Raw genomic sequence first — 27,479 nt, forward strand, 5'->3', positions numbered from 1 at the left:
TTCCCCGGTTTATTTATCCTATAGTTCCTAACATTCCCCGGTTTATTTATCCTATAGTTCCTCACATTCCCCGGTTTATTTATCCTATAATTCCTAACATTCCCCGGTTTATTTATCCTATAGTTCCTCACATTCCCCGGTTTATTTATCCTATAATTCCTCACATTCCCCGGTTTATTTATCCTATAATTCCTAACATTCCCCGGTTTATTTATCCTATAGTTCCTCACATTCCCCGGTTTATTTATCCGATAGTTCCTCACATTCCCCGGTTGATTTATCCCATAGTTCCTCACATTCCCCGGTTTATTTATCCTATAGTTCCTCACATTCCCCGGTTTATTTATCCTATAGTTCCTAACATTACCCAGTTTATTTATCCTATAGTTCCTCACATTCCCCGGTTTATTTATCCTATAGTTCCGAACATTCCCCGGTTTATTTATCCTATAGTTCCTCACATTCCCCGGTTTATTTATCCTATAGTTCCTAACATTCCCCGGTTTATTTATCCTATAGTTCCTCACATTCCCCGGTTTATTTATCCTATAGTTCCTCACATTCCCCGGTTTATTTATCCTATAGTTCCTAACATTACCCAGTTTATTTATCCTATAGTTCCTCACATTCCCCGGTTTATTTATCCTATAGTTCCTAACATTACCCAGTTTATTTATCCTATAGTTCCTCACATTCCCCGGTTTATTTATCCTATAGTTCCTCACATTCCCCGGTTTATTTATCCTGTAGTTCCTCACATTCCCCGGTTTATTTATCCTATAGTTCCTCACATTCCCCGGTTTATTTATCCTATAGTTCCTCACATTCCCCAGTTTATTTATCCCATAGTTCCTCACATTCCCCGGTTTATTTATCCGATAGTTCCTCACATTCCCCGGTTTATTTATCCGATAGTTCCTCACATTCCCCGGTTGATTTATCCCATAGTTCCTCACATTCCCCGGTTTATTTATCCGATAGTTCCTCACATTTCCCGGTTTATTTATCCTATAGTTCCTAACATTCCCCGGTTTATTTATCCTATAGTTCCTCACATTACCCCGTTTATTTATCCTATAGTTCCTCACATTCCCCGGTTTATTTATCCGATAGTTCCTCACATTCCCCGGTTGATTTATCCCATAGTTCCTCACATTCCCCGGTTTATTTATCCGATAGTTCCTCACATTCCCCGGTTTATTTATCCTATAGTTCCTCACATTCCCCGGTTTATTTATCCTATAGTTCCTCACATTCCCCGGTTTATTTATCCTATAGTTCCTCACATTCCCCGGTTTATTTATCCCATAGTTCCTCACATTACCCCGTTTATTTACCCTATAGTTCCTCACATTCCCCGGTTTATTTATCCTATAGTTCCTCACATTCCCCGGTTTATTTATCCTACAGTTCCTCACATTCCCCGGTTTATTTATCCTATAGTTCCTCACATTCCCCGGTTTATTTATCCTATAGTTCCAAACATTACCCCGTTTATTTATCCTATAATTCCTCACATTCCCCAGTTTATTTATCCTATAGTTCCTCACATTACCCAGTTTATTTATCCTATAGTTCCTCACATTCCCCGGTTTATTTATCCTATAGTTCCTCACATTCCCCGGTTTATTTATCCCATAGTTCCTCACATTACCCCGTTTATTTATCCTATAGTTCCTCACATTCCCCGGTTTATTTATCCTATAGTTCCTCACATTCCCCGGTTTATTTATCCTATAGTTCCTCACATTCCCCGGTTTATTTATCCTATAGTTCCTCACATTCCCCGGTTTATTTATCCTATAGTTCCAAACATTACCCCGTTTATTTATCCTATAGTTCCTCACATTCCCCAGTTTATTTATCCTATAATTCCTCACATTCCCCAGTTTATTTATCCTATAGTTCCTCACATTCCCCAGTTTATTTATCCTATAGTTCCTCACATTCCCCGGTTTATTTATCCTATAGTTCCTCACATTCCCCGGTTTATTTATCCTGTAGTTCCTCACATTCCCCAGTTTATTTATCCTATAGTTCCTCACATTCCCCGGTTTATTTATCCTATAGTTGCTCACATTCCCCGGTTTATTTATCCTATAGTTCCTCACATTCCCCGGTTTATTTATCCTATAGTTCCTCACATTCCCCGGTTTATTTATCCTATAGTTCCTCACATTACCCAGTTTATTTATCCTATAGTTCCTCACATTCCCCCGTTTATTTATCCTATAGTTCCTAACATTCCCCGGTTTATTTATCCTATAGTTCCTCACATTACCCCGTTTATTTATCCTATAGTTCCTCACATTCCCCGGTTTATTTATCCTATAGTTCCTCACATTCCCCGGTTTATTTATCCTATAGTTCCTCACATTCCCCGGTTTATTTATCCTATAGTTCCTCACATTCCCCAGTTTATTTATCCTATAGTTCCTCACATTCCCCGGTTTATTTATCCTATAGTTCCTCACATTCCCCGGTTTATTTATCCTATAGTTCCTCACATTCCCCGGTTTATTTATCCTACAGTTCCTCACATTCCCCAGTTTATTTATCCTACAGTTCCTCACATTCCCCAGTTTATTTATCCTATAGTTCCTCACATTCCCCGGTTTATTTATCCTATAGTTCCTCACATTCCCCGGTTTATTTATCCTATAGTTCCTCACATTCCCCGGTTTATTTATCCTATAGTTCCTCACATTCCCCGGTTTATTTATCCTATAGTTCCTCACATTCCCCGGTTTATTTATCCTATAGTTCCTCACATTCCCCGGTTTATTTATCCTATAGTTCCTCACATTCCCCGGTTTATTTATCCTATAGTTCCTCACATTCCCCAGTTTATTTATCCTATAGTTCCTAACATTCCCCGGTTTATTTATCCTATAGTTCCTAACATTCCCCGGTTTATTTATCCTATAGTTCCTAACATTCCCCGGTTTATTTATCCTATAGTTCCTAACATTCCCCGGTTTATTTATCTTATAGTTCCTAACATTCCCCGGTTTATTTATCTTATAGTTCCTAACATTCCCCGGTTTATTTATCCTATAGTTCCTAACATTCCCCGGTTTATTTATCTTATAGTTCCTCACATTCCCCGGTTTATTTATCCTATAGTTCCTAACATTCCCCGGTTTATTTATCTTATAGTTCCTCACATTCCCCGGTTTATTTATCCTATAGTTCCTCACATTCCCCGGTTTATTTATCCTATAGTTCCTAACATTCCCCGGTTTATTTATCTTATAGTTCCTCACATTCCCCGGTTTATTTATCCCATAGTTCCTCACATTCCCCGGTTTATTTATCCTATAGTTCCTAACATTCCCCGGTTTATTTATCCTATAGTTCCTCACATTCCCCGGTTTATTTATCCTATAGTTCCTCACATTACCCGGTTTATTTATCCTATAGTTCCTAACATTCCCCGGTTTATTTATCCTATAGTTCCTCACATTACCCGGTTTATTTATCCTATAGTTCCTAACATTCCCCGGTTTATTTATCCTATAGTTCCTAACATTCCCCGGTTTATTTATCCTATAGTTCCTCACATTACCCGGTTTATTTATCCTATAGTTCCTAACATTCCCCGGTTTATTTATCCTATAGTTCCTAACATTCCCCGGTTTATTTATCCTATAGTTCCTCACATTCCCCGGTTTATTTATCCTATAGTTCCTCACATTCCCCGGTTTATTTATCCCATAGTTCCTCACATTCCCCGGTTTATTTATCCTATAGTTCCTAACATTCCCCGGTTTATTTATCCTATAGTTCCTCACATTACCCGGTTTATTTATCCTATAGTTCCTCACATTCCCCAGTTTATTTATCCTATAGTTCCTCACATTCCCCGGTTTATTTATCCTATAGTTCCTCACATTACCCCGTTTAATTATCCTATAGTTCCTCACATTACCCCGTTTATTTATCCTATAGTTCCTAACATTCCCCGGTTTATTTATCCTATAGTTCCTCACATTCCCCGGTTTATTTATCCCATAGTTCCTCACATTCCCCGGTTTATTTATCCTATAGTTCCTCACATTCCCCGGTTTATTTATCCTATAGTTCCTCACATTCCCCAGTTTATTTATCCTATAGTTCCTCACATTCCCCGGTTTATTTATCCTATAGTTCCTCACATTACCCCGTTTATTTATCCCATAGTTCCTCACATTACCCGGTTTATTTATCCTATAGTTCCTCACATTACCCCGTTTATTTATCCTATAGTTCCTCACATTCCCCGGTTTATTTATCCTATAGTTCCTCACATTCCCCGGTTTATTTATCCCATAGTTCCTCACATTCCCCAGTTTATTTATCCCATAGTTCCTCACATTCCCCGGTTTATTTATCCGAAAGTTCCTAACATTCCCCGGTTTATTTATCCTATAGTTCCTCACATTCCCCGGTTTATTTATCCTATAGTTCCAAACATTACCCGGTTTATTTATCCTATAGTTCCTCACATTCCCCGGTTTATTTATCCTATAGTTCCTCACATTCCCCGGTTTATTTATCCTATAGTTCCTAACATTCCCCGGTTTATTTATCCCATAGTTCCTCACATTCCCCGGTTTATTTATCCTATAGTTCCTCACATTCCCCGGTTTATTTATCCTATAGTTCCTAACATTCCCCGGTTTATTTATCCTATAGTTCCTCACATTCCCCGGTTTATTTATCCGATAGTTCCTCACATTCCCCGGTTTATTTATCCTATAGTTCCTCACATTCCCCGGTTTATTTATCCTATAGTTCCTCACATTCCCCGGTTTATTTATCCTATAGTTCCTCACATTCCCCGGTTTATTTATCCTATAGTTCCTCACATTACCCCGTTTATTTATCCTATAGTTCCTCACATTCCCCGGTTTATTTATCCTATAGTTCCTAAAATTACCCCGTTTATTTATCCTATAGTTCCTCACATTCCCCGGTTTATTTGTCCTATAGTTCCTAACATTACCCCGTTTATTTATCCTATAGTTCCTCACATTCCCCCGTTTATTTATCCTATAGTTCCTCACATTCCCCGGTTTATTTATCCTATAGTTCCTCACATTCCCCGGTTTTTTTATCCTATAGTTCCTCACATTCCCTGGTTTATTTATCCAATAGTTCCTCACATTCCCCGGTTTATTTATCCTATAGTTCCAAACATTCCCCGGTTTATTTATCCTATAGTTCCTCACATTACCCCGTTTATTTATCCTATAGTTCCTCACATTCCCCGGTTTATTTATCCTATAGTTCCTCACATTACCCGGTTTATTTATCCTATAGTTCCTCACATTCCCCGGTTTATTTATCCTATAGTTCCTCACATTCCCCGGTTTATTTATCCTATAGTTCCTCACATTCTCCGGTTTTTTTATCCTATAGTTCCTCACATTACCCCGTTTATTTATCCTATAGTTCCTCACATTCCCCGGTTTATTTATCCTATAGTTCCTCACATTCCCCGGTTTTTTTATCCTATAGTTCCTCACATTCCCTGGTTTATTTATCCAATAGTTCCTCACATTCCCCGGTTTATTTATCCTATAGTTCCAAACATTCCCCGGTTTATTTATCCTATAGTTCCTCACATTACCCGGTTTATTTATCCCATAGTTCCTAACATTACCCGGTTTATTTATCCTATAGTTCCTCACATTCCCCAGTTTATTTATCCTATAGTTCCTCACATTCCCCGGTTTATTTATCCTATAATTCCTAACATTCCCCGGTTTATTTATCCTATAGTTCCTCACATTACCCGGTTTATTTATCCCATAGTTCCTAACATTACCCGGTTTATTTATCCTATAGTTCATCACATTCCCCAGTTTATTTATCCTATAGTTCCTCACATTCCCTGGTTTATTTATCCCATAGTTCCTAACATTACCCGGTTTATTTATCCTATAGTTCCTCACATTCCCCGGTTTATTTATCCTATAGTTCCTCACATTCCCCGTTTTATTTATCCTATAGTTCCTCACATTCCCCCGTTTATTTATCCTATAGTTCCTCACATTCCCCGGTTTATTTATCCTATAGTTCCTCACATTCCCCGGTTTTTTTATCCTATAGTTCCTCACATTCCCTGGTTTATTTATCCAATAGTTCCTCACATTCCCCGGTTTATTTATCCTATAGTTCCAAACATTCCCCGGTTTATTTATCCTATAGTTCCTAACATTACCCCGTTTATTTATCCTATAGTTCCTCACATTCCCCGGTTTATTTATCCTATAGTTCCTAACATTACCCCGTTTATTTATCCTATAGTTCCTCACATTCCCCGGTTTTTTTATCCTATAGTTCCTCACATTCCCCGGTTTATTTATCCTATAGTTCCTCACATTCCCCGGTTTATTTATCCTATAGTTCCAAACATTCCCCGGTTTATTTATCCTATAGTTCCTAACATTACCCCGTTTATTTATCCTATAGTTCCTCACATTCCCCGGTTTATTTATCCTATAGTTCCTAACATTACCCCGTTTATTTATCCTATAGTTCCTCACATTCCCCGGTTTATTTATCCTATAGTTCCTCACATTCCCCGGTTTATTTATCCTATAGTTCCAAACATTACCCGGTTTATTTATCCTATAGTTCCTCACATTCCCCGGTTTATTTATCCTATAGTTCCTCACATTCCCCGGTTTATTTATCCTATAGTTCCTCACATTCCCCGGTTTATTTATCCTATAGTTCCTCACATTCCCCGGTTTATTTATCCTATAGTTCCAAACATTACCCGGTTTATTTATCCTATAGTTCCTCACATTACCCGGTTTATTTATCATAAATTTCCTAATATTACCTGGTTTATTTTTCCAGTTTTTAATTTTCTTTATTCTGCATGATAATATTTTTATATTTCAGTGAAATAAAAAATTCCTGGAAGGCCATTTAAATTGTTGTAATGTTCGGAATTGATCCCCAACGCAATGTGTTTTGAAAAGATTCAAATGATGCTCTTTGACTGACCGTGAGATGCCATCGTAAATCTGGACGTTCGGTGAACTTCTTACAATCTTATTTTTCTAGATTGGATTTAATCCACTCCGAATCCTCCGTAAGCGGAATAAAGCCCTGCTGAAGATCAAGAAAATGCTGCAAAATGGAGAGTTAATGATCACATCAGTAAGTTCTTTGAGCTGAAAAACAACCAAGTCTTGGGATGTCACAAAGTAGCATTAGGCTACTATCAAAATTAATTCAGCAGAAGGGGTTCAATCTTCCAGAACATCAGTTTACTGTTAACTTGGACTTTTGTAGTCAATAGTAAGTTATATAATAATCGCACTTAACTTCAAGTAAATTCAGTGCTTTTCAGTAAATCGAATGGATAAGAAGTGCTTGACTAGAAGGCCATTAATGAACTAATTGGGTTTTACCGACAATCCAACAGCTTCATGGCCACTTTTCCTGATATTTTTTTAATTCCAGATTTTTGAGAACTGCACTCAAATTCTCAAACTGTCCTGGTGGGATTTGAACTCACAATTTCTAAATTATTGGCCCAATAACATAACCCGTACCCCGCCGTACCCCGAAACCCGTACCCCGCCGTACCCCGAAACCCGTACCCCGCCGTACCCCGAAACCCGTATCCCGCCGTACCCCGAAACCCGTACACTGCCGCACCCCGAAACCCGTACCCCGTCGTACCCCGAAACCCGTACCCCGCCGTACCCCGAAACCCGTACCCCGCCGCACCCCTAAACCCGTACACTGCCGTACCCCGAAACCCGTACCCCGTCGTACCCCGAAACCCGTACCCCGCCGTACCCCGAAACCCGTACACTGCCGTACCCCGAAACCCGTACCCCGCCGCACCCCGAAACCCGTATCCCGCCGCACCCCGAAACCTGTATCCCGCCGTACCCCGAAACCCGTACACTGCCGTACCCCGAAACCCGTATCCCGCCGTACCCCGAAACCCGTATCCCGCCGTACCCCGAAACCCGTACCCCGCCGTACCCCGCAACCCGTACCCCGCTGCACCCCTAAACCCGTACACTGCCGTACCCCGAAACCCGTACCCCGCCATACCCCGAAACCCGTACCCCGCCGCACCCCGAAACCCGTACCCCGCCGCACCCCGAAACCCGTACACTGCCGTACCCCGAAACCCGTACCCCGCCGTACCCCGAAACCCGTACCCCGCCGCACCCCGAAACCCGTACCCCGCCGCACCCCGAAACCCGTACACTGCCGTACCCCGAAACCCGTACCCCGCCGTACCCCGAAACCCGTACCCCGCCGCACCCCGAAACCCGTACCCCGTCGCACCCCGAAACCCGTACCCCGTCGTACCCCGAAACCCGTATCCCGCCGTACCCCGAAACCCGTATCCCGCCGTACCCCGAAACCCGTATCCCGCCGTACCCCGAAACCCGTACCCCGCCGTACCCCGCAACCCGTACCCCGCTGCACCCCTAAACCCGTACACTGCCATACCCCGAAACCCGTACCCCGCCATACCCCGAAACCCGTACCCCGCCGCACCCCGAAACCCGTACCCCGCCGCACCCCGAAACCCGTACACTGCCGTACCCCGAAACCCGTACCCCGCCGCACCCCGAAACCCGTACCCCGCCGCACCCCGAAACCCGTACCCCGCCGCACCCCGAAACCCGTACCCCGCCGCACCCCGAAACCCGTACCCCGCCGCACCCCGAAACCCGTACCCCGCCGCACCCCGAAACCCGTACCCCGACGTACCCCGAAACCCGTACACTGCCGTACCCTGAAACCCGTATCCCGTCGCACCCCGAAGCCCGTATCCCGTCGTACCCCGAAACCCGTATCCCGCCGCACCCCAAAACCCGTACCCCGCCGTACCCCGAAACCCGTACCCCGCCGCACCCCGAAACCCGTATCCCACCGCACCCCGAAACCCGTACCCCGTCGTACCCCGAAACCCGTACCCCGCCGCACCCCGAAACCCGTACCCCGCCGTACCCCGAAACCCGTACCCCGCCGCACCCCGAAACCCGTACCCCGCCACACCCCGAAACCCGTGCACCGCCACACCCCGAAACCCGTATCCCGCCGCACCCCGAAACCCGTACCCCGCCACACCCCGAAACCCGTTCAGGCGTCCAAATTATAAAAAGGATATCGAGTCACTGGAGAAAGTACAAAAAAGATCTCCTGGGACGATACCAAGACTGAGAGGTTATACCTATCAGGAAAGATTGAACAGGCTGGGGCTCTTTTCTCGAGAAAAGAGAAGACTGAGGGGTGACCTGATAGAGGTCTTTAAGATTATGAAAGGGTTTGATAGGGTGGACATAAAGAAGATGTTTCCACTTGTGGGGGAGACCAGAACTAGGGGCCATAAATAAGATAAGTCACCAATAAATCCAAAAGGGAATTCAGGAGAAACTTCTTTACCCAGAGAGTGGTGAGAATGTGGAACTCGCTCCCACAAGGAGTAGTTGAGGCGAATAACATAGATACATTTAAGAGGAAGCTAAATAAACACATGAGGGAGAAAGGAATGGAAGGATATGGTGATAGGGTGAGATGAAGTCGGGAGAGAAGAGGCTCATGTGGAGCATAAACAATGACCATTACACTACTGCACTCCAAAACTCTTACACTACCGTACCTCAAACTCACTACACTACTGTACCCCAAAACTGTTACACCACCGTATCCCCAAAGCCTTGCGCTGTCTTAACCCAAAACCCTTGCGTTACCATACACCAAACCTTTACACTACTGTACCCCAAAACTATTACACCAGCATACCTCAAACCCTTACCGTACTCCCAAACACTTACACTACCGTACTCCCAAACACTTACACTACCGTACTCCCAAACACTTACACTACCGTACCTCAAAACCCTTACACTACCGTACTCCCAAACCCTTACACTACCATATCCCAAAACCCTTTACACTACCGTACCTCAAAACCCTTACACTACCGTACTCCCAAACCCTTACACTACCATATCCCAAAACCAGTACATGAATATACCCTAAACACTGCGTACTCTCAAAGCACTACTGTACCCCATTACTATACCTCAAAACCACTATAGTACTGTACTGCAAAACCTTACACTACTGTACCCAAAACCCACTGCACCTAAACCATTACATTGCTGTACACTAAAACCACTGGAATACTGAACCCTAAAACCACTAACGTATCCCAAACCACAACACTACCATACCCCAAAACTACAACACCACTGTAGTCCAAAACCACCATACCCTAAAACACTTATATCCCAAAACCAATACGCTTGTGCATCCCAAAACCACTACTCGACTGAACCCCCAAACCACTACACAACTGAACCCCAAAACCATTCCATTACCATACCACAAAACCCTTACACTGCCGTACTCCAATACACTACTCATAGTGTCATCATAGTGGGTACAGCACAGGAATCAATCTAGTGAACCTTCGTTGCACCCCCTCTAAAGGCAATTATATCCTTCCTTAGGTAAGGAGACCAAAACTCTACACGCTAATCCAGATGTGGTCTTACCAGAGCCCTATATAATTGCAGCAAGACCTCCTTACTCTTGTACTCCAACCTCCGTGCATTAAAGGCTAACATACCATTTGCCTTCCTAATTGCTTGCTGTACCTGCATGTTAACTTGTGATTTGTGTACAAGGACACCCAAACCCCTCTGAACACCAACATTTCTTAATCTCTCACCTTTTAAAAAATATTCTGTTTTTCTATTCTTCCTACCAAAGTGAATAACCTCACATTTCCCCACATTATACTCCATCTGCCACCTTCTCACCCACTCACTTAACCTGTCTATATTCGTTGCAGACTCTTTGGGCCCGATTTTACCAGGGGTGCGGGTTCTCGGCGGGTAGGCCAGCGCGCCCGGTGAAATTAGTGGGTTTCCCGCGCGATCGCAGCAGGCAACACACTAATTGGATCCACTTACCTGCTCCTCCGGGTTCCCCGCTGCTGATCTGCGCGTCGGGCGGGCTGCACATGCGCAGTAAGATCTGTCAGCTAGAGGCGCTCTATTTAAAGGGGCAGTCCTCCACTGACAGATGCTGCCACAAACAGCAAAAATTACTGCATGGAGCAGCCCAGGGGGAAGGCTGCTCCCAGTTTAATGATGCCTCACCCCAGGTATCATCAGATGGGGTGAGGAGGAGGGGGAGGACAGAGATCTTCCACCCGGCGGGCGGGAGGAAGCGGCCGACCTCTGCCACCAAGAAGGCCTGGCTCGAGGTGGCAGAGGGGGTCACCTGCGCCACCAACATATCGCCCACCTGCATACAGTGCAGGAGGCGCTCCAATGACCTCAGTAGGTCAGCCAAAGTGAGTACACTTACTCATTCCCCTACACTCCGTCTGCCACATCACCGCCCCCACCCCACATCTCCTTCAGCACTGCCAACACTACTCTGTCACATCACCCCTCACACCCACTCAAACCTCATCCTCATCTTACCTGCACTTACTCACCTCGCCAGTACTCATCCCACCACTACCACTCAACCCAATCCTCATACAATCTCATGGCTCTATCTCATACTCACCCTCTCGTGCATCTCTCTCACGGCCAGCCTCACTCAACCTGCCACTACCTGTGCTGCAGCCACAGGGCATGCATCACATATGTGCAGTAGGCAGCGTAAGGCAAACGTGTTGTGAGCATGAAGGGGATGCACAAGGGTGTTTGAGGGATTGTCATGGTTCTTACTTCTATTGAATTAAAGAACAACTCACATCACACATTATATTGGCACCACTACTGCCATGTCTTCGCGAATCCTGTCCAGTTTGTGCAATAATGCCCGCTCCTGGGTATCCCTATGAGGACCCACCACTGATGCCACCCAGTGTGTCACTGCAGAGTGGGTGTAGGTGTATTTGCAGGGCTCTTCTGCGCAGACGATTGAGAGACATCGGCGATGTCCCCGGTTGCAGCCTGGAAGGATGCGGAGGAGAAGTTGTTGAGGGCAGTGGTGACTTTGACAGCAACAGGTAGGAAGATGGTGCTCGGGCCAGCCAGGAGCAGCTCGGCATGAGAGAGGCTGCAGATGTCCACGGCTACATGTCGAGTGACTCTGAGCCTCCGTGTGCACTGCTGCTCAGAGAGGTCCAGGAAGCTGAGCCTCGGTCTGTGGAACGTGTGGCGAGGGTAGTGCCCTCTGCGACGCATCTCTCTCTGCGGTTGCCCTCCCTCCTGCTGTACAGGTGGATGTGTCACAGCACTGTGTTGTGGAGCTCCACGTGTCAGAGGTGGACAGCGTGGATGGCGAGGCTGGTGAGGCTGGTGAGGCCGTTCGCCCTCCGAGGAGGTCATGACTGCAGCTACGGCGGCCCCCATCCGCAAGATGTACATCTGAGGGGGTCCGCAAGGTAGGTACATGTCTCCGGACCCCGGGGTAAGTGTGCAGGTTGGTGACTTTGACTGTCAGGAGGAGGGTGGTGGAGGCCAAACTTTGTCCCAAGTGACAGAGCGGCCTCCTGCAATGAGTGAGGGTCTCTCCCCCACCCCCCCACCTGTCAAATGGACCTTTGCAGCTGCCACAGGCTGACAGCTGCAACACGTCCATTTCAACTGGGAGTGTTTCCCCCAGTGTGGGAAACAGTCCCATGTTTATCCAAAATTGCACACAGTCCCTTAATCAGGTCAGTCAATGACCTGAACAAGCAAAGTAAATACACTCAAGTGGCATCCTGCTGGCTTTAATTGCCTGCGGGATTCCCACCAGCGGGGGCTGCGCACGCACCCCCGCACGTCAGCGCGGAACCCGGACGTGGGCGGGATCGAGGCGCGATCCGGTCCTGCTCCGGGATTTCGGGATTTTCGGGGCCCCCCCACCGAGAACGCACCCGGTAGCGGGTGCTAAAATCGGGCCCTTTGTGTCCTCCTCACAGCTTACTTTCCCACCTAGCTTTGTATTATCTGAAAACTTGGATACATTACACTCGGTCCCTTCATCTAAGTCATTAATATAGATTGTAAATAGCTGATCCTTGCGGCACCCCACTAGTTACAAACTGCCAACCCAAAAATGACCCATTTATCCCTACTCTCTGATTTCTAATAACCAATCCTCTATCCGTGCTAATATATTACCCCCAAAACCATGAGCCCTAATCTTGTGCAACAATCTCTTGTGTGACAGCTTATCGAATGCCTTTTGAAAATCCAAATATACAACATCCATTGGTTCCCCTTTATCTACCCTGCTAGTTACACCCTCAAAAAACCCTAATAAATTTGTCAAACATGATTTCCCTTTCATAAAACCATGTTGACTCTGCCTCATCATATTATGATTTTCTAAGTGCCCTGTTACCACTGCCTTAATAATGGATTCTAGCATTTTCCCCACTACTGATGTCAGGCTAACTGGTCTGTAGTTCCCTGTTTTCTCTCCCTCCTTTCTTGAATAGTGGGGTGACATTTGCTACCTTCCAATCCACTGGGACCGTTCCAGAATCTAGGGAATTCTGGAAGATCATAACCAATGCATCCACTATCTCTGCAGCCACCTCTTTTAGAACCCTCGGATGTAGGCCATCAGGTCCAGGGGATTTGTTAGCTTTTAGTCCCATTCATTTCTCCAGGACTTTTTCTTTACTGATATTAATTACTTTAACTTTTCACTCTCATTAGCCCCTTAGTTCCCCGCTATTTCCAGTATTTGTTTAATGTCTCTGCCATTTCCTTATTCTCCATTACAATTTTTCCTGTCTCAGCCTCTAAGGGACCCATGTTTACTTGCGTTAATCTCTTCCTTTTTTACATACTTGTAGAAGCTCTTACAATCTGTTTTTATATTTCTTGCCAGCTTTTTCTCCTATTCAATTTTCTCTATCAATTTTTTGGTCATCCTTTGCTGGTTTCTAAAACTCTCCCAATCCTCAGGCTTACTACTCTTTTTGGCAACACTATAAGCCTCTTCTTTTAATCTAATACTATCCTTAACTTCTCTAGTTAGCCACAGTTGGATCACTTTTCCCGTGGAGTTTGAATTCCTCAAGAGAACGCATATTTGTTGAGAATTATGAATTATTTCTTTCAATGTTTGCCATTGCTTATCTACCATCATATCTTTTAATCCAATTTCCCAATGTACCTTAACCAACTCGCCCCTCATACCTACGTAATTGGCTTTATTTAAATTTAAAACTTTAGTTTCGGACTTAACTACATCACTCTCAAACTCAATATGAATTTCTATCATATTATGATCACTCTGCCCCAGAGGATCCTTAACTATTTGATTACTAATTAACCCTGTCTCATTACACAACACTAGATCTAAAATAACCTGTTCCCTACTTGGTTCCTTTACATATTGTTCTAGAAAACTGTCTTGATTACATTCCATGAACTCGTCCTCCAAACTACTTTTGCCAATTTGGTTTGCTCAGTCTATATGAAGATTAAAGTCCCCCACGATTATTGTATTACCCTTGAAACATGCTCCTCTAATTTCCTGATTTATACTCTGCCCAACGCTATAACTACTGTTAGGGAGCCTGTAAACTACTCCCACCAGTGTTTTCTGCCCCTTGTTATTTCTTAGCTCCACCCACACTGATTCTGCATCCTGATTTTCTGAGCTAAGATCCTTTCTCACAACTGCCTATCTCATCCTTTATTATCGGGGCTCCCCCCCCCATCCTTTTCCATTTTGTGTCTTTTCTAAAAGTCCAGTAGCCTGGAATATTTAGTTCCCAACCTTGGTCACCCTGCAACCACGTTTCAGTAATGGCGACTAGATCAAACCCATTTATCTCTATTTGTGCCATTAATTTATCTATCTTGTTCAAATGCTTTGTGCATTCAGATATAGCGTCTTTAATTTTAACTTTTTAATTTTTTTCACTAATGCCCTATTACCTTTGTTAAACTCTCTGTCCCTTCCTGACACACTCTGCTTGTTTTTACCCAAATCGCTACTCTGCCTTGACTTTTCTCTTTAGACTGATAAATTTACCCTTACCTAAACCCCCCTCCCCTCCTATTAGTTTAAAGCTCTATCTATGGCCCTAGTTACTCGATTGGCCAGGACACTGGTCCCAGCCCAGTTTAAGTGGAGGCCGTCCCAACAGAACAGCTCCCTTTTCCCCAGAACATCACTGCATACTTCCCTTCAGTCAGAAAAACAACCGTTCACCACTATTCTCTGCTTTATGCTCGTAGCTAATTTTGTATCCACGCTGTCACTGTCCATGGGCTGTAATTTTGCTAACAAGTCTATTATATGGTACTTTATCAAATGCCTTTTGAAAGTCCATATACACATCTACCGCACTACCCTCATCAACACTCTCCATTACTTTATCAAAGAACGCAATCAAGTTAGCTGAACACTATTTTCCTTTAACAAATCCATTTTGACTTTCATTTATTCGCCCAGATTTTTCCAAGAGCCAATTAATTTTGTCCCAGATTATTGTCTCTAAAAGTTTCCCCACCACTGACATTAGACTGACTGGCCTGTAATTGCCGGGTTTATCCCTCTCCCCTTTTTTGAACAGGGGTGTAATATTTGCAATCCTCCAGTCCTCCAGCACCGTCCCCATATCTAAGGAGGATTGGAAGATTGTGGCCAGAGCCTCCGCAATTTCCACCTTTACTTCCCTCAGTAACCGAGGATGCATCTCATCCGGACCAGGTGACTTTTCGACTTTGGGTACTGCCAATCTTTTAGGTACCCCCTCTTTATCTATTTTTATCCTCTCCAATATCACTATTACCCCCTCCTTTACTGCTACAGTGGCAGCATCCTCTTCTCTAGTGAAGACCGATGTGAAGTATTCATTTAGTACCTCAGCCATTCCCTCTGCCTCCACAAGATGATCTCCTTTTTTGTCCCTAATCGGTCCCACCCTTCCTTTGACTATCCTTTTACTATTTATATGTTTATAAAAGACTTTCCCTTTTATGTTAACTGCTAATCTATTCTCGTACTCTCTCTTTGCACCTTTTATTCCCTTTTTTAGATCTTCTCTGTACTTTCTATATTCAGCCTGGTTCCCTACTGTATTATGAACTTTACATTTGTCATAAGCCTCCTTTTTCTGTTTGATTTTAATCTCTATACCTTTAGTCATTCAGGGAGCTCTAGCTTTGGATGCCCTTCCTTTCCCCCTCGTGGGACTGTGTCTACTCTGTACCCGAACCATCTCCTTGAACGCCTCCCATTGTTCAACTAATGTTTTGTCTACCAATTTTTGATTCCAATCCATTTAGAATCATAGAATGGTTACAGCACAGAGGGAGGCTACTTGTCCCATCGAGCCTGTGGCCGGCTCTTTGTAAGAACGATCCAGTTAATCCCATTCCCCCCGCTCCTTCCCTGTAGCCTGCAATTTTTTTCCTTTCAAGTATTTATCCAGTTCCATTTTGAAGGCCATGATTGAATCTGCCTCCACCCCCCCCCTCGGGCAGTGCATTCCAGATCCTAACCACTGGCTGTGGTTTAAAAAACGTTTTTCCTCATGTCACCTTTGGTTCTTTTGCCAATCACCGTAAATCTATGTCCTTTGGTTCTTGACCCTTCCACCAATGGGAGCAGTTTCTCTCTATCTAATCTGTCGAGACCCTTCATGATTTTGAATACCTCTATCAAATCTCCTCTCAACCTTCTCTGTTCTGAGGAGAACAACCCCAGCTTCTCCAGTCTATCCACGTAACTAAAGTCCCTCATCCCTGGAATCATTCTAGTAAATCTCTTCTGCATCCAATCTAAGGCCTTCACATCCTCCGTAAAGTGCAGTGCCGAGAACTGGACACAACACTCCAGTTGTGGTCGAACCAGTGTTTTGTAAAGGTTCATCATAACCTCCTTGCTTTTGTACTCTATGCCTCTATTTATAAAAAATAGTGCCGGAGAAATTAATGGGACTGAAAGCTGCACCTGATAATCTACATCCCAGAGTACTAAAAGAGGTCGCCATGGAAATAGTGGATGCATTGGTTGTCATCTTCCAAAATTCTATAGATTATGGAACAGTTCCTATAGATTGGAGGGTGGTAAATGTAACCCCACTATTTAAAAAAGGAGGGAGAAATCAGAGAACTACAGACCAGTTAGCCTAACGTCAGTAGTAGGGAAAATGCTAGAGTCTATTATAAAGGATGTGATAACAGGACACTTAGAAAATAGCAACGGGATTAGACAAAGTCAACATGGATTTATGAAAGGGAAATCATGTTTGACAAACCTATTGGAGTTTTTTGAGGATGTAACTGGTAGAATAGATGAGGGAGAACCAGTGGATGTGGTGTATTTGGATTTTCAGAAGGCCCACATAAGCGGTTAGTGTGCAAAATTAAAGCACATGGGATTGGTGATAATATACTGGCATGAATTGAAAATTGATTAACAGACAGGAAACAGAGAGTAGGAATAAATGGATCTTTTTCGGGGTGGCAGGCAATGACTAGTGGGGTACCGCAGGGATCAGTGCTTGGGCCCCAGCTATTCACAATATATATCAATGATTTGGATGAGGGAACCAAATGTAATATTTCCAAGTTTGCTGACGACACAAAACTAGGTGGGATTGTGAGTTGTGAGGAGGATGCAAAGAGGCTTCAAGGGGATATAGACAAGTTGAGTGAATGGGCAAATACATGGCCGATGCAGTATAATGTGGATAAATGTGAAGTTATCCACTTTGGAAGGAAAAACAGAAAGGCAGAGTATTATTTAAATGGTGATAGATTGGGAAATGTTGATGTACAAAGGGACCTGGGTGTCCTTGTACACCAGTCACTGAAAGCAAACATGCAGGTGCAGCAAGCAGTTAGGAAGGCAAATGGTATGATGGCCTTCATTGCAAGAGGATTTGAGTACAGGAACAAGGATGTCTTACTGCAGTTATACAGGGCCTTGGTGAGGCCACATCTGGAGTATTGTGTGCAGTTTTGGTCTCCTTACCTAAGGATATACTTGCCATAGAGGGAGTGCAGCGAAAGTTCACCAGACTGGTTCCTGGGATGGCAGGACTGTCATATGAGGAGAGATTGGGTCGACTCGGCCTGTATTCACTAGAGTTTAGAAGAATGAGAGGGGATCTTATTGAAACATATAAAATTCTGACAGGGCTAGACAGGCTGGATGCAGGGAGGATGTTTCCCCTGGCTGGGGGGTCCAGAACGAGGGGTCACAGTCTCAGGATACGGGGTAGGACACTTAGGACTGAGATGAGAAATTTCTTCATTCAGAGGGTGGTGAACCTGTGGAATTCTCTACCACAGAAGGCTGTGGAGGCCAAGTCACTGAATATATTTAAGGAACTGGATAGATTTCTAGACACAAAAGGCATCAATGGGTATGGGGAGAGAGCGGGAATATGGTATTGAGATAGAGGATCAGCCATGATCATATTGAATGGCGGAGCAGGCTCGAAGGGCCGAATGGCCTACTCCTGCTCCTATTTTCTATATTTATAAAGCCCAAGATCCTCTATGCTTTTTCAACCTGCCCTGCCATTTTCAACGATTTGTGTACATATACCCCCAGATCTCTCTGTTCCTGTACCCCTTTTAGAGTTGTGCCCTCCAGTTTATATTGCCTCTCTTCATTCTTCCTACTGAAATGTATCACTTCACACTTTTCTGTGTTAAATTTCATCTGCCATGTGTCCGCCCATGTCACCAGCCTGTCTATATCCTCTTGAAGTCTATCACTATCCTCCTCACTGTTCGCTACCCTTCCAAGTTTTATGTCATCTGCAAATTTTGAAATTGTGCCCTGTACACCCAAGTCCAAGTCATTAATATATATCAAGAAAAGCAGTGGTCCCAGCACTGACCCCTGGGGAACACCACTGTACACCTCCCTCCAGTCTGAAAAAGAACTGTTCACCACTACTCTCTGTTTCCTGTCACTGAGCCAATTCTGTATCCATGCTGCTACTGTCCGTTTTATTCCATGGGCTTCAACTTTGTGATAAGCCTATTATGCGGCACTTCATCAAACGCCTTTTGAAAGTCCATATACACCACATCAACCGCATTGCCCTCATCGACTCTCTCTGTTACCTCATCAAAAAACTCACTTAGTTAAACACGATTTGCCTTTAACAAATCCGTGCTGACTTTCCCTAATCAATCCACACTTGTCCAAGTGACTGTTAATTCTGTCCCGGATTATCGTTTCTAAAAGTTTCTCCACTATCGAGGTTAAACTGATTGGCCTATAGTTTCTGGTTTATCCTTACACCCTTTTTGAACAATGGTGTAACATTTGCAATTCTCCAGTCCTCTGGCACCACACCCGTATCTAAGGAGGATCAGAAGATTATGGCCAGTACCTCCGCAATTTCCCCCCTTACTTCCCTCAGCAATCTAGGATGCATCCCATCCGGACGAGGTGACTTATCTACTTTAAGTACAGCTAGCCTTTCAAGTAGCTCTTCTTTATCAATTTTTAGCCCATCCAGTATCTCAACTACCTCTTCTTTTACTGTGACTTTGGCAGCATCATCTTCCTTGGTAAAGACAGATGCAAAGTACTCATTTAGTACCTCGGCCATGCCCTCAGCCTCCATGAGTAGATCTCCTTTATGGTCCCTAATCGGCCCGACCCCTCCTCTTACTACCTGTTTACTGTTTACATGCCTGTAGAAGACTTTTGGATTCCCTTTTATGTTGGCCGCCAGTCTATTCTCATACTCTCTCTTTGCCCCTCTTATTTCCTTTTTCACTTCTCTGAATTTTCTATATTCAGCCTGGTTCTCACTTGTGTTATCAATTTGACATCTGTCATACACCCCTTTTCCTGCTTCATCTTACTCTCTATCTCTTTTGTCATCCAGGGAGCTCTGGCTTTAGTTGCCCTACCTTTCCCCCTCGTGGGAATGTGTCTAGACTGTACCTGAACCATCTCCTCTTTAAAGGCCGCCCACTGTTCAATTACAGTTTTGCCTGACAATCTTTGATTCCAATTTACCCGGGCCAGATCTGTTCTCATCCCACTGAAATTGGCCCTTCTCCAATTAAAAATTTTCACATTTGATTGTTCCTTGTCCTTTTCCATAACTATTCTAAACCTAATGATATTATGATCACTGTTCCCCAAATACTCCCCCACTGAAACATGCTGCACCTGCCCCACTTCATTCACCAGGACTTGATCTATCATTGTTTCCTTCCTGGTTTGGCTGGAAACACACAGTTCTACAAAACCAATGCACTGCCATATCATCAAACCTTTACATTACCGTGCCCCAAAACCTTACACTGCTGTACCCCAAAACCCTTACACTACCAAACTCCAAAGCCAATACAAGGAAGTCATTTCGGGAACAATGATCATAATATCATTAGGTTGAGAATAGTTATGGAAAAGGACAAGGAAAAATCAAATGTGAAAATTTTTAATTGGAGAAGGGCCAATTTGAGAATTTTATAAAGCACTGGTTCGGCCACAACTGCAGTATTGTGTCCAGTTCTGGGCACCGCACTTTAGGAAAGATGTGAAGGCCTCAGAGAGGATGTAGAAAAGATTTACTAGAATGATTCCAAGGATGAGGGACTTTAGTTACGTGGATAGACTGGAGAAGCTGGGGTTGTTCTCCGTGGAACAGAGAAGGTTGAGAGGAGATTTGATCGAGGTGTTCAAAATCATGAAGGGTCTCGACAGAGTAGATAGAGAGAAACTGTTCCCATTGGCGGAAAGGTCAAGAACCAGAGGACATGGATTTAAGGTGATTGGCAAAAGAACCAAAGGTGACATGAGGAAAAACTTTTTTACACAGTGAGTGGTTATGATCTGGAATGCACTGCCCGAGGGGGTGGTGGAGGCAGATTCAATCATGGCCTTCAAAAGGGAACTGGATAAGTACTTGAAAGGAAAAAATGTGCAGGGCTGTGGGGAAAGGGCGGGGGAGTGGGACTAGCTGGATTGCTCTTACATAGAGCCGGCACGGATTCGACAAGCTGAATGGCCTTCCATGCTGTAACCTTTCTATGCTACTTTTCTATACACTACCGTACCCAAAACCCCTCACTCTCCCGTACCCAAAACCCCTCACTCCACCGTACCCAAAACCCCTCACTCGACCGTACCCCGAACCCCTCACTCCACCGTACCCAAAACTCCTCACTCTCCCGGACCCAAAACCCCTCACTCTCCCGTACCCAAAACCCCTCACTCTACCATACCCAAAACCCCTCACTCTACCGTACCCAAAACCCCTCACTCCACCGTACCCAAAACCCCTCACTCTACCGTACCCAAAACCCCTCACTCTACCATACCCAAAACCCCTCACTCTACCGTACCCCGAATCCCTCACTCCACCGTACCCAAAACTCCTCACTCTACCGTACCCAAAACCCCTCACTCTCCCGTACCCAAAACCCCTCACTCTACCATACCCAAAACCCCTCACTCTACCGTACCCAAAACCCCTCACTCTGCCGTACCCAAAACCCCTCACTCTACCATACACAAAACCCCTCACTCTACCGTACCCAAAACCCCTCACTCTCCCGTACCCAAAACCCCTCACTCCACCGTACCCAAAACCCCTCACTCCACCGTACCCCGAACCCCTCACTCCACCGTACCCAAAACTCCTCACTCTACCGTACCCAAAACCCCTCACTCTCCCGTACCCAAAACCCCTCACTCTACCATACCCAAAACCCCTCACTCTACCGTACCCAAAACCCCTCACTCTACCGTACCCAAAACCCCTCACTCTCCCGTACCCAAAACCCCTCACTTAACCGTACCCAAAACCCCTCACTCTACCGTACCCAAAACCCCTCACTCTCCCGTACCCAAAACCCCTCACTCCACCGTACCCAAAACCCCTCACTCTACCGTACCACGAACCCCTCACTCTACCGTACCCCGAACCCGTCACTCTCCCGTACCCAAAACCCCTCACTCTCCCGTACCCAAAACCCCTCACTCCACCGTACCCAAAACCCCTCACTCTACCGTACCCCGAACCCCTCACTCTCCCGTACCCAAAACCCCTCACTCTCCCGTACCCAAAACCCCTCACTCTCCCGTACCCCGAACCCCTCACTCTACCGTACCCCGAACCCCTCACTCTCCCGTACCCAAAACACCTCACTCCACCGTACCCAAAACCCCTCACTCCACCGTACCCAAAACCCCTCACTCTACCGTACCCAAAACCCCTCACTCTACCGTACCCCGAACCCCTCACTCTCCCGTACCCCGAACCCCTCACTCTACCATACCCAAAACCCCTCACTCTACCGTACCCCGAACCCCTCACTCTACCGTACCCTAAACCCCTCACTCTACCGTACCCCGAACCCCTCACTCTCCCGTACCCCGAACCGCTCACTCTCCCGTACCCCGAACCCCTCACTCTCCCGTACCCCGAACCCCTCACTCCACCGTACCCAAAACCCCTCACTCCACCGTACCCAAAACCCCTCACTCCACCGTACCCAAAACCCCTCACTCTACCGTACCCTAAACCCCTCACTCTCCCGTACCCTGAACCCCTCACTCTACCGTACCCTAAACCCCTCACTCTACCGTACCCCGAACCCCTCACTCTACCATACCCTAAACCCCTCACTCTACCGTACCCCGAACCCCTCACTCTCCCGTACCCCGAACCCCTCACTCTACCGTACCCAAAACCCCTCACTCCACCGTACCCCGAACCCCTCACTCTACCGTACCCTAAACCCCTCACTCTACCGTACCCTAAACCCCTCACTCTACCGTACCCCGAACCCCTCACTCTCCCGTACCCCGAACCCCTCACTCTCCCGTACCCCGAACCCCTCACTCTCCCGTACCCCGAACCCCTCATTCTACCGTACCCAAAACCCCTCACTCTACCGTACCCCAAATCCCTCACTCTACCGTACCCTAAACCCCTCACTCCACCGTACCCAAAACCCCTCACTCTACCGTACCCTAAACCCCTCACTCTACCGTACCCCGAACCCCTCACTCTCCCGTACCCCGAACCCCTCACTCTACCGTACCCCGAACCCGTCACTCTCCCGTACCCAAAACCCCTCACTCTCCCGTACCCAAAACCCCTCACTCCACCGTACCCAAAACCCCTCACTCTACCGTACCCCGAACCCCTCACTCTCCCGTACCCAAAACCCCTCACTCTCCCGTACCCAAAACCCCTCACTCTCCCGTACCCCGAACCCCTCACTCTACCGTACCCCGAACCCCTCACTCTCCCGTACCCAAAACCCCTCACTCCACCGTACCCAAAACCCCTCACTCCACCGTACCCAAAACCCCTCACTCTACCGTACCCAAAACCCCTCACTCTACCGTACCCCGAACCCCTCACTCTACCATACCCAAAACCCCTCACTCTACCGTACCCCGAACCCCTCACTCTACCGTACCCTAAACCCCTCACTCTCCCGTACCCCGAACCCCTCACTCTCCCGTACCCCGAACCCCTCACTCTCCCGTACCCCGAACCCCTCACTCCACCGTACCCAAAACCCCTCACTCCACCGTACCCAAAACCCCTCACTCCACCGTACCCAAAACCCCTCACTCTACCGTACCCTAAACCCCTCACTCTCCCGTACCCTGAACCCCTCACTCTACCGTACCCTAAACCCCTCACTCTACCGTACCCCGAACCCCTCACTCTACCATACCCTAAACCCCTCACTCTACCGTACCCCGAACCCCTCACTCTCCCGTACCCCGAACCCCTCACTCTACCGTACCCAAAACCCCTCACTCCACCGTACCCCGAACCCCTCACTCTACCGTACCCTAAACCCCTCACTCTACCGTACCCTAAACCCCTCACTCTACCGTACCCCGAACCCCTCACTCTCCCGTACCCCGAACCCCTCATTCTACCGTACCCAAAACCCCTCACTCTACCGTACCCCGAATCCCTCACTCTACCGTACCCTAAACCCCTCACTCCACCGTACCCAAAACCCCTCACTCTACCATACCCAAAACCCCTCACTCTACCGTACCCTAAACCCCTCACTCTACCATACCCAAAACCCCTCACTCTACCGTACCCCGAACCCCTCACTCCACCGTACCCAAAACCCCTCACTCTCCCGTACCCAAAACCCCTCACTCTACCGTACCCTAAACCCCTCACTCTACCGTACCCAAAACCCCTCACTCTACCGTACCCCGAACCCCTCACTCTCCCGTACACAAAACCCCTCACTCTACCGTACCCCGAACCCCTCACTCTACCATACCCAAAACCCCTCACTCTACCGTACCCCGAACCCCTCACTCTCCCGTACCCAAAACCCCTCACTCTACCGTACCCCGAACCCCTCACTCTACCGTACCCCGAACCCCTCACTCTCCCGTACCCAAAACCCCTCACTCTCCCGTACCCAAAACCCCTCACTCCACCGTACCCCGAACCCCTCACTCTACCGTACCCAAAACCCCTCACTCTCCCGTACCCAAAACCCCTCACTCCACCGTACCCAAAACCCCTCACTCCACCGTACCCCGAACCCCTCGCTCCACCGTACCCAAAACCCCTCACTCTCCCGTACCCAAAACCCCTCACTCTACCATACCCAAAACCCCTCACTCTACCGTACCCAAAACCCCTCACTCTCCCGTACCCAAAACCCCTCACTCTCCCGTACCCAAAACCCCTCACTCTACCGTACCCAAAACCCCTCACTCTACCGTACCCAAAACCCCTCACTCTACCGTACCCAAAACCCCTCACTCTCCCGTACCCAAAACCCCTCACTCCACCGTACCCAAAACCCCTCACTCTACCGTACCCAAAACCCCTCACTCTCCCGTACCCAAAACCCCTCACTCCACCGTACCCAAAACCCCTCACTCTACCGTACCCCGAACCCCTCACTCTACCGTACCCCGAACCCCTCACTCTCCCGTACCCAAAACCCCTCACTCCACCGTACCCAAAACCCCTCACTCTACCGTACCCCGAACCCCTCACTCTCCCGTACCCAAAACCCCTCACTCTCCCGTACCCAAAACCCCTCACTCTCCCGTACCCCGAACCCCTCACTCTCCCGTACCCAAAACCCCTCACTCTACCGTACCCCGAACCCCTCACTCTCCCGTACCCAAAACCCCTCACTCTCCCGTACCCAAAACCCCTCACTCCACCGTACCCAAAACCCCTCACTCTCCCGTACCCAAAACCCCTCACTCCACCGTACCCAAAACCCCTCACTCCACCGTACCCAAAACCCCTCACTCTCCCGTACCCCGAACCCCTCACTCTACCGTACCCTAAACCCCTCACTCTCCCGTACCCAAAACCCCTCACTCTACCGTACCCTAAACCCCTCACTCTACCGTACCCCGAACCCCTCACTCTACCGTACCCTAAACCCCTCACTCTCCCGTACCCCGAACCGCTCACTCTCCCGTACCCCGAACCCCTCACTCTACCGTACCCCGAACCCCTCACTCTACCATACCCAAAACCCCTCACTCTCCCGTACCCCGAACCCCTCACTCCACCGTACCCAAAACCCCTCACTCCACCGTACCCAAAACCCCTCACTCTACCATACCCAAAACCCCTCACTCTCCCGTACCCAAAACCCCTCACTCTACCATACCCAAAACCCCTCACTCCACCGTACCCAAAACCCCTCACTCCACCGTACCCAAAACCCCTCACTCCACCGTACCCAAAACCCCTCACTCTACCGTACCCAAAACCCCTCACTCTCCCGTACCCAAAACCCCTCACTCTACCGTACCCCGAACCCCTCACTCTACCGTACCCAAAACCCCTCACTCTACCGTACCCAAAACCCCTCACTCCACCGTACCCAAAACCCCTCACTCTCCCGTACCCAAAACCCCTCACTCCACCGTACCCAAAACCCCTCACTCTACCGTACCCCGAACCCCTCACTCTCCCGTACCCAAAACCCCTCACTCTACCGTACCCAAAACCCCTCACTCCACCGTACCCAAAACCCCTCACTCTACCGTACCCAAAACCCCTCACTCTACCGTACCCAAAACCCCTCACTCTACCGTACCCAAAACCCCTCACTCTACCGTACCCAAAACCCCTCACTCCACCGTACCCAAAACCCCTCACTCTCCCGTACCCAAAACCCCTCACTCCACCGTACCCAAAACCCCTCACTCCACCTTACCCAAAACCCCTCACTCTCCCGTACCCCGAACCCCTCACTCTCCCGTACCCTAAACCCCTCACTCTCCCGTACCCCGAACCCCTCACTCTCCCGTACCCCGAACCCCTCACTCTCCCGTACCCTAAACCCCTCACTCTACCGTACCCTAAACCCCTCACTCTCCCGTACCCCGAACCCCTCACTCTACCGTACCCTAAACACCTCACTCTACCGTACCCTAAACCCCTCACTCTACCATACCCTAAACCCCTCACTCTACCGTACCCTAAACCCCTCACTCTACCATACCCAAAACCCCTCACTCTACCGTACCCCGAACCCCTCACTGCACCGTACCCAAAACCCCTCACTCTCCCGTACCCAAAACCCCTCACTCTACCATACCCAAAACCCCTCACTCTACCATACCCAAAACCCCTCACTCTACCGTACCCCGAACCCCTCACTCTACCGTACCCCGAACCCCTCACTCCACCGTACCCAAAACCCCTCACTCTACCGTACCCTAAACCCCTCACTCTACCATACCCAAAACCCCTCACTCTACCGTACCCCGAACCCCTCACTCCACCGTACCCAAAACCCCTCACTCTCCCGTACCCAAAACCCCTCACTCTCCCGTACCCAAAACCCCTCACTCTACCGTACCCAAAACCCCTCACTCTCCCGTACCCAAAACCCCTCACTCTACCGTACCCAAAACCCCTCACTCTACCGTACCCAAAACCCCTCACTCTCCCTTACCCTAAACCCCTCACTCCACCATACCCAAAACCCCTCACTCTCCCGTACCCCGAACCCCTCACTCTACCGTACCCTAAACCCCTCACTCTACCGTACCCAAAACCTCTCACTCTCCCGTACCCCGAACCCCTCACTCTACCGTACCCTAAACCCCTCACTCTCCCGTACCCAAAACCCCTCACTCTACCATACCCAAAACCCCTCACTCCACCGTACCCAAAACCCCTCACTCTACCATACCCAAAACCCCTCACTCTCCCGTACCCAAAACCCCTCACTCTACCGTACCCAAAACCCCTCACTCTACCATACCCAAAACCCCTCACTCCACCGTACCCAAAACCCCTCACTCTCCCGTACCCAAAACCCCTCACTCTACCGTACCCAAAACCCCTCACTCTACCGTACCCAAAACCCTCACTCTACCGTACCCAAAACCTCTCACTCTCCCGTACCCCGAACCCCTCACTCTACCGTACCCAAAACCCCTCACTCTACCGTACCCAAAACCCTCACTCTACCGTACCCAAAACCCCTCACTCTACCGTACCCCGAACCCCTCACTCTACCGTACCCCGAACCCTTCACTCTACCGTACCC

The 27,479-nt window shown here is 47.4% G+C and overlaps 1 protein-coding gene across 1 annotated transcript in view; it reads left to right on the forward strand.

The window, feature by feature from the left end:
- Positions 1-27,479, forward strand: part of LOC137341902 (chloride anion exchanger-like) — a 133,440-nt gene that overhangs the window by 102,868 nt on the left and 3,093 nt on the right. Inside the window, exon 4 of the mRNA XM_068005408.1 lies at positions 7,063-7,158. Coding sequence (XP_067861509.1) covers positions 7,063-7,158 — 96 coding nt within the window. The remainder of the gene's footprint in view (positions 1-7,062; positions 7,159-27,479) is intronic.

Source organism: Heptranchias perlo, chromosome 24 (assembly GCF_035084215.1).
Source record: "Heptranchias perlo isolate sHepPer1 chromosome 24, sHepPer1.hap1, whole genome shotgun sequence".
Lineage (NCBI taxonomy): Eukaryota > Metazoa > Chordata > Chondrichthyes > Hexanchiformes > Hexanchidae > Heptranchias > Heptranchias perlo.